The following is a 14,084-nucleotide window of genomic DNA, read 5'->3' as shown; positions in this document are numbered from 1 at the left end:
GTTTCCCAACCACTTTCAAAGGCAGCCCCACGTAGAAAGCCTTGCAGTAATCTAGCTGAGCAATTGCCAGAGCATTGAAAACAGGAGCGTCTCCACCTCCATCATTGAGCCTGGGCACTGAAGTCCAGCTCCGAGGGCACCCTGGCAGTTCCCTCACTGCGAAAAGTGAAGTTATGGAGAACCAGGCAAAGGGCCTTCTTGGTAGTGGCGCCTGCCCTGTGGAACGCCCTCCCGTCAGATTTCAATGAAATAAACAACTATTTGACTTAGGAGACATCTGAAGGCAGCCCTGTATTGGGAAGTTTTTAATGTTGGATGTTTTATTATGTTTTAATATGTGTAGGAAGCTGCCCAGAGTGGCTCGGGAAACCCAGAGCAGGGTACAAATGAAAAAATATCATTATTAATAATAGAAGTTAGGCTACCCCTCTCCAGACGGGGGTGTAGCTGGGCCACCAGCCAAAACTGACAGAGGGCACTTTGTGCCGCTTAAAGTCACTTGAGCCTTAAGTGACAGTAATGAATCCACAAGGCTACACACCAAATCCCACCCTTCCTCTCAGCTACTTAGAATAATAGAATTGTAGAGTTGGAAAGGACCTCAAGGGTCATTTAGTCCAACCCCCCATAATTCAGGAATCACAGCTCAAGAATCCCCGACAGGTGGCTATCTAACCTCTGTTTAGACACCTCCCGTGAAGAAGAGGACTTGCCACAGGGCGACAGTTTGAAGGACATGCTGGGGGGGGGGGGAAATGTTGGGCTCAGGGGTGCACCAGATGTGCACATTCTCTGAGCCCAGTTCTTTCCCCTATGAACAGTTCGCTTGCACTCCTTCTCCCCCCTATTCAGATGAATGGGACTGAGTGCTGAGCCTTTTCTGTCTTGTGTGTTCCTGCGCATGAATTATATTAGTTAGATAATGGAACAAATACTCTCTCCCCCAAGACATGCACACTGTACATTTAAAACACATCATGCCCCAAAGAATCTTGGGAACTGTAGTCTGCTCAGGGTGTTGAGCTCTGTGAGGTGTAAACTAGAGTCCCCAGGATCCTTTAGGTGTGTTTATATGCAGCCTGAAGAGTGGGACAGAAAGGGCTTGCATTGCCAGGCAGAAGTCTCCCTGTCCCAGGAGGTACTTAATGGACACCCCACCCCATTTTAGGCCTAGGAAGAGGTCCTTACTTTCTCTCTACCCCGTCAACTCCACCACAACCCTGATCTCTGTGAGCGGAGTGGGGGCGGCCTTTTAAAAATAAGCAAGCCTCCTGCATAACTCAGGATCCCCACACCCACTTGCCCCCTTTCCCTGTTTTGCTGCCCAGGGCACCCATATGCAGCATGCGGCATGACACTTAAAAAGAGGGGGTGTGATGTTTAAAAATACCAGGGCTCTAATGGAGGCTGCTCTGTATCTCGTTGCTAGGGGCAACCTCAGGATGTTAAACTGAATGGCATCAGCTTCGAAGGGACAATGCTTTCCTGCATCTCTGATTTGTTGTTCTTGTGATGTCACTTCCCCAGAACCAATCTTCCTTCTACGCCTCCCAGTTCATTTGCATGCTTGAATTTGATTTGTTTAGGAGTTTTCTTTGCATGGAAATAGACATTTTACATCTCCATCTTTCAGTTCATACAAGGAGTGTTTGCATCAAAACATCGTTCTGGTGAGCTGCCTGGGCGTGACCTCAACTAAGGGGCTGAGGGGTTGAAAAAGCAGCAGGGAGCATCTGAGACAAGGAGTCTCCCTTCTGACTTCAGTTGTACTTCATGTGCAACCTGCGTTTGTTCATGCATCCCATTTTTGAACATTTGAAAATGTGCAACCAGTTAACGGATGCAAGATAATGAAGAATGAGGTTTCTGTGTGCAACTGAGTGATCAGTCTGGCCCAGAAGGTTGTCTGAGGTGTGCAATTCAAGCTGATTGACCTTTATGGATATTGGGAATGTTTTCCTGGGAATCCAAACCAAGCTCAGCCCTGACTCTGACCTGCAGAATTATGACAGACCACATTGCAGAGCTGTAGTAAGCTAGAAAGTAGATAGAGAAAAAAGATTTCTCCCTCTCTCACAACTTGTGGACATCCAATGAAGCTGAATGCTAGAAGATTCGGGACAGATCAAATAAAGTACTTCTTCATGCAGCACCTAGTTAAAATCTGGAGCTCACTCCCAGAGGAGGCAGTGAGGGCCATCAACCAACATGGCTTTAAAAGAGGATTTGACAAATACATAGAGGGGAGGGCTATTGATGACTCCTAGCCAGTAGCCACGATTACTATGCTCTGCTGCTGCCACAGTTGGAGGCAGCAATGTTTCTGAATACCATATGCTAGAAACCACAGGAGGGGAGAGGGCTCTTGGGTCTGGATCCTGCTTGTGGGTGTTCTACAAACACCTGGTTGTCCACTGTGAGAACAGGATGCTGGACTAGATTGTCCATTGAGGTTCAACTATTTTAGCTTTGGGGTTGCCATTATCTGGGCTAACTTTTAAATGTTTCATTCTAAATAAGAACTGAGATAGAAAGGGCCAAAGATCAGGAAGGTCTTGGTTCTGCCGCTGTCTTTTAGACTTTTTGGGGGGAGGTGGGATATTGATGCCTGATCTCAGCTGCATTAAAATCTTGGATTTTTCCTGTGATTTTCAAGGACTGCTTTCTCTGCCATCCATTGATGCATTAAGAAACAGCTTCTCAGTCTGAATCAGGGAATAACACCTTCTGACAACAGGATGGTTCGCTCTGTACTTCTTGCTATCCACACACCATGCCTTTAAAGCACTAGTATACCACTTTGATAGTAATGGAAGATCCTGGGAACTGTGGTTTATTAAGGGTGCCTGGAATGGTCACCTTGTGAGGTCAGCAGCAATAACAACCTACAATTCCCAAGATTATCCATGACTGGGTGTCAGATGCCTCTTCCTCCTGTCCTTTCCGAATCTTCTTCTTCTTTGGTGATCACTCGTAGCCGAGTAAGATTGTCTTCCATAAATGCGGGTTTAACAATGGGTCCGTAAGTGATCGTGGAGGCCAATTCTGGATCCACACGTCCTTCCACAGTGGGGACATTGGTTTCCAGGCAGGAGTTGATCACGGTGTGGATTTGCCAAGCGTGCCTTCCTCTTAGCACGTTTCTCCCTTGCGTCCTGAGATCAAGTTTCTTCAAAGCCCATGACACCTTTGGTAAAGGCTGTTCTCCAACTGGACCGCTCACAGGCCAGTGTTTCCCAGTTGTCAGTGTTTATGCTACATTTTTAAAGATTTGCCTTGAGACAGTCTTTAAACCTCTTTTGTTGACCACCAGTATTACGCTTTCCATTTTTAAGTTCGGAATAGAGTAGTTGCTTTGGAAGACGATCATCACTTCTGCACAACATGACCAGTCCAATGAAGTTGATGTTAAAGAATCATTGCTTCAACACTGGTGATCTTTGCTTCTTCCAGTACACTGATATTAGTTCGCCTGTCTTCCCAAATGATGTGTAAAATTTTTCAGAGACACTGTTGATGGAATCTTTCGAGGAGCTGGAGATAGCGTTTATAAGTGGTCCATGTTTCACAGGCATATACCGGTAGTAAGGTTGGTAGTACAATAGCTTTGTAAACAAGCACTTTGGTTTCCCTGCGAATGTCCCGGTCTTCAAACACTCTGCACTTCAATCGGGAGAAAGCCGCACTCGCAGAGCTCAGGCGATGCTGGATTTTGGCATCAATGTTGGCCCTAGTGGAAAGGTAACTGCCTAGGTAGGAGAAGTGATCAACATTTTCCAACATTACACCACTGAGTTGGATTTGTGGTGCTGCAGAGGAGTTATATTGTACTTGTTAATGCAGCACTTTGGTTTTTTGGATGTTGAGTGATAGGCCAAGCTTTTCGTAAGCTTCTGCAAAGATATTTAGGATGGTTTGGAGGTCATCCTCTGAGCGTGCGCACACTACATTGTCATCAGCATACTGAAGCTCTATGACGGAAGTTACGGTAACCTTACTTTTTGTTTTCAGCATGTTCAGATTGAAGAGCTTTCCATCTGTTCGATATATGATTTCTACTCTGGTGGGGAGTTTCCCGTTGACGAAATGTAGGATCATGGCAATGAAAATAATGAATAGAGTTGGGGCAATAACACAACCCTGTTTAACACCTGATCCCACTGTGAATGGTTCACTTTGAGAGCCATTATCTGTGATTGTTGCTATCATATTATCATGGAGGAGCCAAATGATGTTTACAAATATCTCTGGGCAACAAACTTTCAGAAGGATAGTAGGGCATTCCACCCCCCTTTTCCTCCTTCCAGTGGTTCAATATTCCATGTTGTTGAGTTATTCTGGATCCTTCTCTCTCTTGGTTTTTCTCTCTAGAGATTTTCTAGAGCATTTGCAAATCTCAGGGTTACTCTGAGTCTGCCAATACCTTTCTCTTTTGCGTGGGTGGTGCGGTTTGGGCTACAGAAGCATGAACACAGAAAGGCATTAATCAGATTAGGGGAAAAAAATGATATTTATACACTCGGCTAATTAATTCAGAGTAAGTCACAATTTTACATCTACATCACCAACGCATGTGTTTTCCTTTACCTAACTGATGGTGACTCTGCTTCCAAGCAACACAATTCCAAATTTGCCTTCGGAAAATAACCATCCTTAAAAAAAAACCAAAAACATTTATATGAAATAATACTGAGAATGCTATCAGCTCCCTGCCCCAGTCCCCAAGAGATAGCCCTGAACAGGAAGGATTTTGCTGTGTCAACTGAAAATACAAGGCCAGGGGGCCTGGCTACATGGCACAGGCATTGCCATCTTCTCAGTAAAAAAGTGACGAGCTGAGGCAGCAGGTGACAAGGCAGGTGGGGAAGGAGGCAGGTGGGATGTGCCATGTCAAACAGGTCCTGCCTCCTCTTCAGACCGGATCAAAGCCCTCATAGCAGGATGGACAAGCCTGAAAACCAAGCAGGGGGCACATTATTCTCCTCACAATAACTCTACAAAGCAGTATAGGCTGCAAGAGAGTGACTGGGAGGCACTTAGCCGCTAATCTTCAACACCATCACAGACACACACAACCATCACTGTGCTGTCAACCCCCTTCCCCTCCAGGGCCACTGTCCTCCTCCCTGGTCCCCATTTGTAGCTTATAAAAAGTGGAGGCAGGGGCCTCGCTCCCTTCTTTCCTTCCTTCCCTGCATTGCAAGGAGTTGGACTCCTACAGGGTGCTTTGGGTTCCTTCCAACTCCACAATTCTACAGTTCTTTCCTTCCAGGGTGGCTGTGCATCTTGCAAAAGGCATCGCTAGGGGGACTTGTGCCCTCTGCCCTCTGAGCTGGGCTGTGGCAGCGTGTTTGGCTTGGAAGCACATCCTGCCACCCTGAGATCAAAGTTTTTTAAAGACGTTCTAAACACTTTAAAAGAAAGGGAGAGGAGGGCAGGGGAATTGGGGCCCAGCAGAAAAGATGGAATGGGGAGTTTGAGCCCCTGGAGCACCCTGTGGGGAATGGGTGAAGGGGTGTGTGTGTGTGTGTGTGTGTGTGTGTGTGTGTGTGTGTGTGTTTCAGCCTGGAAAAGCAAAGGGAAGATGCAACCATCCCATGGGTGTAGTCAGCATAGCTGTCAAGTTTTCCCTTTTCTCGCGAGGAAGCCTATTCAACATAAGGGAATTTCCCTTAAAAAAAAAAGGGAGAGCTTGACAGCTATGGTAGTCAGGATTTTTGTTATGGGAAACAGGACTTTGGGGGGGGGAAGCACTGACATGATTGGTCAGTTAGTTAAGTATTTCTATTGTTTTACTTGATCTAGGGGGGGCAGCTGCCCCCTGCCCCCCCCCTGGCTAAGCCCATGACTCAAAGGGATACAAGCGGCAGTAAGTGGAGCAGACCCCCCTGCTCCCGCTGCTCCACAAGGTGGAAATTGCATGAAGCATTTTTCGGTGAAGCCTTAAAAGGCATTTCCTGGTGGTAAGAGCAGTTGACAGTGGGAAGGGGGGGGGCTATTTGGGGGAAGGGAGCGGGCATGTAAGCAGGGCAAGAGAGCCACCTCTGAGGAATGGTGTCATGGCAGAGATTCCTGCCTTGAAGAGCTTGCACAGGGTGGGGAGTTGAGCCAAGTGACCTCCACAATCTTGTTTGTAAGTACTGTGAGAGGGGTAGTGCCTTTACTACAGTTTTTAGAAGGCTGCTATGCAGTGGCTTAACCAGAAGTCAGGGCATGTCGAGGTGAGGAAGCTCCTGGAACTTGTATTAGGGGAGCCCCCTTTGATCCCCCACACATTAACCTGAGCACTGGCCCTTGGGGATCTCATTCAAACCATTTCATTGAAGCGATACCTTGTACTAGACCAAATGATATAAGAGGATGTAAGCTTTTGAGTTGCACAGGGCTCTTCATCAGAGAAGTTTTGTGGAATTCACCCTATATTAACATCAAGTGGTTCGGTAAAAAAAATCAAATACTTTGTGTGCCTCCTGCAATAATATGGAAGAAAATGGCAAAGGACTACTGTATATGAGTTTGTTATTGCCTGCCAGGAAAGGGCCTTTTCAGTGTTGTCCCTCCAGCTTATGGAATACTTTCTGAGAAGGCTCAACTGGTGCCTATGTTAGGATTTTCTTTTGACACCAAGTTCTTTTGACTGTTTGCTCTTTTAAAATCCTATGTTTTTATTTCTTACAACTCTTTTTTCTTATTCTTTTGGGAGGTGTTTTACTGATTTCATGCTGTTGAGTGCTTTTACGCTGCTGTTTGTTAATTGTACTGGCAATGCTTGTAAATATTGAGTGTTTTTAGTACTGTTTCATTTGAATTTCATTTATTTTAATTCATGAGCCACCCAGAGGACGCAGCTGATTGGGTGGGATAGAAATGCCCAAATTGAAATAAGTCTGTGATGGAAGCTCCTCCATGGAATTGCAGGGAGTTCCGTACATCTTGCTAGAAGTGCACCCTCTGGACATGTGTTCCTCTCACTGGCTGGGTGCCTTCATCATGATGGACCCCCTGAGTGAAGCTGGCTTGTTAACATCTCAGTCCTTTCACCTTTACTTCTCTGTTTACTGTCTGCTCCCAGATTGCAGCCTTACTCAAAGACAATGAGCGCATCCAGTCCAATCAGACCAATGCACCCAACGACGATGACAGTGACATCAAGAAGATCAAGAAGGTAGGCTCTGGTGTTTTAGAGAGCTTGGTCTCTGGTCCAGTCTTCCAGAAGTTTTGGACTCCCACTCCCATCAGCCTCAGCCAGTACAGGCTAGTGGAAGTTGGAGTCCAAAACATCTGTCATATTTGAGGAGCAACAGCCTTATTATAGCCAGTAAAGGTAAAGGGACCCCTGACCGTTAAGTCCAGTCGTGGATGACTCTGGGGTTGCGGTGCTTATCTCGTTTTAATGGCCGAGGGAGCCAGTGTTTGTCTGCAAACAGCTGCTGGGTCATGTGGCCAGCATGACTAAGCTGCTTCTGGTGAACCAGAGCAGCACATGGAAACATTGTTTACCTTCCCACTGGAGCAGTACCTATTTATCTACTTGCACTTAGACGTGCTTTCGAACTGCTAGGTTGGCAGGAGCAGGGACTGAGCAACGGGAGCTCACCCCATCGCGGGGATTCAAACCACCGACCTTCTGATCGGCAAGCCCTAGGCTCTGTGGTTTAGACCACAGTGCCACCCACATCCATATATACCCAGTAAAGGTAAAGGGACCCCTGACCGTTAGGTCCAGTTGCGAACGACTATGGGGTTGCGGTGCTCATCTCGCTTTACTGACCAAGGGAGTATATATAGCCAGTATATATATAGCCAGTAGGTGGTGGTAAAGTGTCCTCTTCTGTGCTTTGGAATGCCATTAATAACCTCCAAGAAGGAGAGCAACCTTGCTGACTAGGCTGGTGCTTGTGGTCTGCAACATCTGGATGGTGCCAGAGGATGGGGAAGTCAATGTCTCTGTGTGCTGTTGTGTTCTGTGCTTCTCTGTGTGGTAGGAAGGTCCAGACAATGTCTTTGTCACAATGATACTGACCACAGGGCCGTCTCAAGCAGGTCGGGCGCCCTGGCGCCGTGGTGCGGAGATCGTTCCGGCACCCCCGGCCCGGTGCCCCCGCACCCCATGCCACCGATACTACCCCTAGAGTCGGACCTGACTGACATACAAATGTGAGGATATTCCTGAGGGATGGAAGCAGGCACCCAGGAAGTCATTGTCTGGATAACAGCCACTATAGGCCAGATACCCCCAGATCTCTCCACCAGCTCCCCCACAAAAAAAAATATTTGTGGGGCGGCCGGGGGGGGGGGGAGAAAAATGCACAGCTCCTGGCTGGGAAGAAAGATCAGTTATTTCTTTTCAATCTGCATTGGCTCCTAAATAGTTTGGGTCCCTGATCCTTAATGCCTCTGAGTGGCCCTGCTTCTCCTTTGACATCTGCTGATAAGACCCTGCTCCACATTCCAGTAAAATGAAGCACAGTTAGTAGGGAGGCAAGACAGGGACTTTGAGGTTGTGGCACTTGGGAGGCCCACCTTCCCCCTGTGTTTGGCTTTTCAGAGATTAATAAAGGCTCTTTTATTGAGTCCGCTCTTCAGTCTGCACTGACTCTGCGCCCAGAAATCAGTTACTGCTTCTCTTTTGTATTGTTTTGGCTGCTGTGTTTTATCTTTATAATATTACTTTATTGTATTGAAAATGTGACTGAATGCTGCTTTGTGGACTTTGCAAAAACAAAACAAAAAACAGCCAGTGAATTTTGAAAATAAATAAACCCATCCTCTCCTCAGATCTCCTGGTTCACAAGATGCAGGGTGGCTAATCGCTGGGCTATTCTTCAATCTCCATCTATAAAAGGAGACTTCCCAGTGAACCATTTCAAGGAGGGAGGGCCTCCACTTTGGACTCCTACAGTTTCCCTGGGCGCTTATGCACACCGTATTCCCCATAGACTGTGGCGGATGACCTTTGCTATGGATTAGTTGAGGGAGATTGGCCAGGAAGCAGATACAAAATGTTTGTTTGCTTAGATTGATATTTTAATGCCACTTTTGGCTTTGCAACGAGTCCCTAAAGCAGCTTGCAGAGAAAGACAAGTAAAAGCAATAAAATCAAACAAGCAAAATAAAGCACTGACTTGTTATACGTCTAGACAACATCTCTCACTAAAACAGAGCAGCAAAAGGACTCAGTTTACTGGGCCAGATAACAGTAGTGCTGGCTGCAAAAGGACCACATAGGAAGCTGCCTTATACCAAATCAGAACCATTGGTCCATTTTGATCAATATTGGCTACACTGACTGGCAGCGGCTCCCCAGGATTTCAGGTAGGAGTTTCTTCCAACTCTAGCTAGAGATGCCCGTGGGGATTGAACCTGGAACCTTCTGCTTGCAAGGCAGATGCTGTACCACTGAGCTATGCCCTTGCCCTTTTCACTATTCTTTTAGAGGTGGAGAAGAAGGGACCTTCCCAAGGGAGGGGATATTGGAGCCAAGAAGGCCCCACAGGTGTGCCACCAAGGCACTTTTGCCCGCAGCACTGTCAGGCTGTGAACCTGAACTTTCAGAGGAAGGGAAGGGGCGCTACTCTATCCAGAGTCTGCCCATTCCTGGGTTAGGCTTCAACTGCCCCCAACATTTCCCTTGTCTTTAGGGAAAAGGATCCAGTCCAACACAACCTCCAGATTCCAAGTGCCTCCTTGTCTTATGATGGAAAAGAGGATGGGGTGGGTGGGTGGAGATCTGGGTGGGTGTCATCTACATACTGATGGTGATCCTGCTCTTCAGCTCCCCAGACAATCTCTTCCAGCAGCTTCAGGTTGATGTTAAAGCAACACGGGGGGGGCAGGGGGGGGAGATGGTGGGAGATGAATTCCTGCAGAAGGAATCCTGGCTGCTTACATCTGGCAGGCTCTGGTGTTTCCTGGATTCTCGCTAAAGAATCTCCAGGCTTCAGTTTGTTTCTTCATCCTTGCCCTTTCCTTGCAGTTGGAGGTTCACCCACACAGAAACCTCCCTCGCCTCTCAGATGGAAATCTTGCATTGATTTACGTCGTAGGACCTGCAGCGTTTCATGCTGCCTGTCACCCAGGAGATTCCAAGCAGGAGAGCGGGGGAACCACCCTGGCATTTCTTCATTGAGCTTAGGAAACACAAAGGCATCATTTGGAGCTCATTAAGAGGCTATAGTTCCTGGGCTGCTTCAGGGGCCCCTATACCTGCCCACACGGTTGGTGAGACCTAGTGCAGACTGCCACCTCTCCGTGATGTGTGGGGAGGTGTCTTGGAGTGGGGAGCAAATAGGTCCCTCTTATAGGCCCAGGTGAAGGCTACAGCAGCCAACCCAATCCTGGAAACGTTTGGTACCCAGATGAAAGATTCGATGAGGATGAGGCTATGACTCCTTTCTCATGAGAGAACTGGGAAAACTCCCGGTACTGAATTGGGGCCCTCTCAGCAGGGTGGGCACAGCCGTGAAACCATCTTTGGGCTCAGAGGATTAGTTGCCTGTGCCAAATGTTTGTCTTCTCAGCCTTGCAGAAATCAAAGATGGCAAAACCCAGTATGGGACCAAGGTGGAACAAGCCACATGACATACCTTTTCAGCCTACAGAAGACTTCCATTGAGTTTAGTTCCCTGTTGCAGGCAGCAGTGCTTCTGAATGCCAGTTGCTGGAAACCATAAGAGAGGAGAGTGCTCTTGTGCTCAAATCCCACTTGCAGGTTTTCCATTGGGGCATCTGGTTGGCTGCTGTGAGAACAGGATGCTGGACTAGATGGGCCAGGCTCTCCTTATGTTCTGACAGTTCCCTAAGTAGGGGATCCTCAACTAGCAATGCTCATTTGGAGCTGTCTGAGGTCCTGATTTTATCTGCCTTCTGTGATAGAGCTTCTGACCAATCTTCACTGGCTTGATCTGATTTTGCAGGCTATGACTTGCATTTGGCTATTTTGGCCAGCCTCTGCCTGCCTTGCCTTGACTTCACCAGATACCATCTCCTTCCCCCGTGTGCCTCAAGTGCCCACAGAACAGAATACCAGGCCAATGTGGCCTGCAGTTTAGGGAAGGCACACAGCTCAGGCATATAGAACCTGCTTTGCATGCAGAAAATCCCAAGTTCAATCCTCAGTGGCTACTCTAATTAAAAGGCCCTGGTAGTTAGGGATGGGAAGCCCTACTGGACACCCCAGAGAGCCACTGCCAGTGAGAGTCAACAATACTGGGCTTGAAAGGCGTATTAATGTGTTGTAATTGGTGTTTTGATCTGCTCTTATTTATGTATTGCGTTATCTGTAGCAAATGTTTCTGTGTATATACCCTTTGGTGCCAGTGTGTGACAGTGCTTGGAGACATATCAAAGCCTTTCCTGAGAGTGGGATTGGCATGCTAGGTACAAGTGCAAACATAGAGTATATATACAATATTTACACTTCCAAAATCCAAGGCCCTGGGGGCAATCTGCCTGATTCAGAAGTGTACCAATCCAGAAGTGTTTCTGTTACCACCAAGATTTATACAGTATAGGGTCTGGTTGTGGGTTTCCCGCGAAAGAAGGAAAGTGACCTCATGCATGCTCAGAGGCATTCTTTTGTTTCATAGGAACCCCCAGCTACTGGAACACATTCTGAATCCAAAGTAGATTAATGCCCTGCAATTCTGTGTTTTAATAGGTACCTGTGTGCACATAGATATTAAATACACCATATAATAATAAACAGAGGAGCAGTCAGTGAAGGGCACTATCTAATCTCAGGGAGATAATTGAAGCTTTATAAACACAGAAGGGACAGATAGATCTGTTCCAGCCCCTACAAAATGAGACTGATGAATCTCTTTGCAGAGCTGGGATGGGTGTGATGAAATCTTGCTGGGATCTTCCTTGCGCCAATTTGAAAGCTCCATGCCAAATGGTCACCTAGTACTTCTCCCTGTTGCTTTGTGTGATCACCTTATGAAACTCCTTGTCTTTTATCAGGTCCAGAGCTTTTTACGAGGCTGGTTGTGCAGGAGGAAATGGAAGACCATCATCCAAGACTACATCCGCTCACCTCATGCAGACAGCATGCGGAAGAGGAACCAGGTGGTCTTCAGCATGCTGGAAGCTGAGGCAGAGTATGTTCAGCAGCTGCACATCCTGGTCAACAACTTCCTGCGCCCACTGAGGATGGCTGCCAGCTCCAAGAAGCCCCCTATCACCCACGATGATGTCAGCAGCATCTTCTTGAACAGGTGAGTAGGGGCCATTTCTGGCTACATCCGGCTCAAGGAAAGCAACTTGTTATTCCAGGGTTTAAAACAACAACAACAACAACAACAACAACAGAAGCTAATAGCCCCACAGTTATTTGTTTTGCTTGTGTGTGTTAGATTTATAGCCTGCCTTTCAACTTTTCAAAAAGTCTGCTTGGTGGCTTATAACCAGATTTAGTGTGTTTTATTTTACTTTTGCAAACATAACAAAAAAGGGCTTTGGGGAGCCTGTTGCTAAAAACTCTAGGACAACAAAAACTGTTTCTTATTGAAGAGCTAGAAACCAGCCAGTGAGAGGCTGTTGAACCATGAAATGCAGGAAGCTGAATTAATTCTTTGTGTCTGACTTCACCACAGAAAATGTAGAGGAGATTCTTCTAGCAGAACTGATTTCCCCCCACCCCCACCCCCACCAGTCAGGGAGGGAGCCTGAAAAATTGAGTCAAGTAGAGGTGACAGAATGAAGTTCTGGGTCTTGCCAGCAAATTAGCAAGTAACAAGTCACCGGGGTGATCTAGTAGACATAATATGCTTGGACACATGAAAGGCTTTAAAAAATGGCAGTAGCAGAGAATGTGTCTCTGGTCCTCAAGGATTTTCCAGACTACAACTCTCATCATCATCATCTTTGTCCATTGGTCATGCTGGCTTCTGGGACTTCTTGAATTTGGAGTCCAACAACATTTGAAGGACCACAGATGTAAAAATAAATAAAAATATATTTATTTATCCATTTATATCCCACCTTTCTTCCAAGGAGCTCAAGGTGGCATACATGGTTCTCTTCCTCCCCATTTTGTCCCCACAACAACTTTGTGAGGTAGGTCGGGCTGGCTGAGTGCGGATTCAAAGCCTAGACTCCCAGGTCCTAGTCCAACCCTCTAACCACTACACCATTCCTGGCTCTCGTGTTCCCCCCCACCCCATGTCATAAGTTATGCAAGCACTGGACAGTGTGTGTAGGCCAGTGGGCAGGCTTGCCAGCCCCGCAGTCAGGCAAAGGGGATATCCCAAGTGCAGGATCCTTCACCACCTTCTAGCAGTGACTTGCAAGGAACCTGCCGGGCACCCAAGATATTCATGCAGCCTCATTTCTGCCTCATTTCTGGCTGAATGCAGCTCCCTCTAAAGGTGCATCTGGAGAGAAAGTGCAGGTGTGTTGGTCAGGACTTAGGTGTGTGCATAGGCATGCTCTATCACACACACACACACACACAACACATTCTTAAAAATTCCCCCTTCAGGGTGGACTTTGTTTCCACAGAAAGGAGGGCACAGGCCAAATTAGCTCCCAACTCTGGTGAATTAGAACAAATGGAGCCTTGGGCTAAATTCTGCCAGGACTGAGCTCTCGCTTCACCCCAAATCCAGGCACCAGCAGCTCCTGTTTTTGCTCACAGCTGAAATCGCCTGGCCTGTTTCTCAGCGCTCCCCCTCCCAGACTGTTTCTGTTGTTATAGCTACTGGTGCATTAGATCATTCATAGCAGGGGTAGATGCCTGGCATTCAACAGTAAGCAGGCTCCACAACCTTCCCACCATCCTATTAGACTGGGCACTAATGGAGCCTTCAGATAGGCATAGCAAGGGGCTGCGCAAATGCACCGTCAAGGGCCTCCTCCAGTGCTGGAACTGGGATGGCCAGATCCTGCCCTGCAGTATCCCGTAAGGAAGGAACCAGGGAAGGGATTCTGGCCTGGCAGGCTGGACCACCTCATCAAGAAAGCAGCCTTCCTCCTAGTGCCTGGATCATGTCCTGCCTCATCTGGCCCCAAGCTCTATTAACCCTTTCCTTCACCTTTCTGACATTGTCAAGCTCTGTTAGCAGGGCACACATCTCCAAGTC

The 14,084-nt window shown here is 47.3% G+C and overlaps 1 protein-coding gene across 1 annotated transcript in view; it reads left to right on the top strand.

Annotated features, from left to right (window-relative positions):
• Positions 1-14,084, top strand: part of RASGRF1 (Ras protein specific guanine nucleotide releasing factor 1) — a 65,949-nt gene that overhangs the window by 22,238 nt on the left and 29,627 nt on the right. Inside the window, exons 4-5 of the mRNA XM_035131316.2 lie at positions 7,073-7,165; positions 11,965-12,218. Coding sequence (XP_034987207.1) covers positions 7,073-7,165; positions 11,965-12,218 — 347 coding nt within the window. The remainder of the gene's footprint in view (positions 1-7,072; positions 7,166-11,964; positions 12,219-14,084) is intronic.

This window comes from Zootoca vivipara, chromosome 14, assembly GCF_963506605.1.
Source record: "Zootoca vivipara chromosome 14, rZooViv1.1, whole genome shotgun sequence".
In the NCBI taxonomy this organism is placed as follows: Eukaryota; Metazoa; Chordata; class Lepidosauria; order Squamata; family Lacertidae; genus Zootoca; species Zootoca vivipara.
The sequence above is the reverse complement of the archived record's forward strand: the minus strand, read 5'-3'. Positions and strand labels throughout refer to the sequence as shown.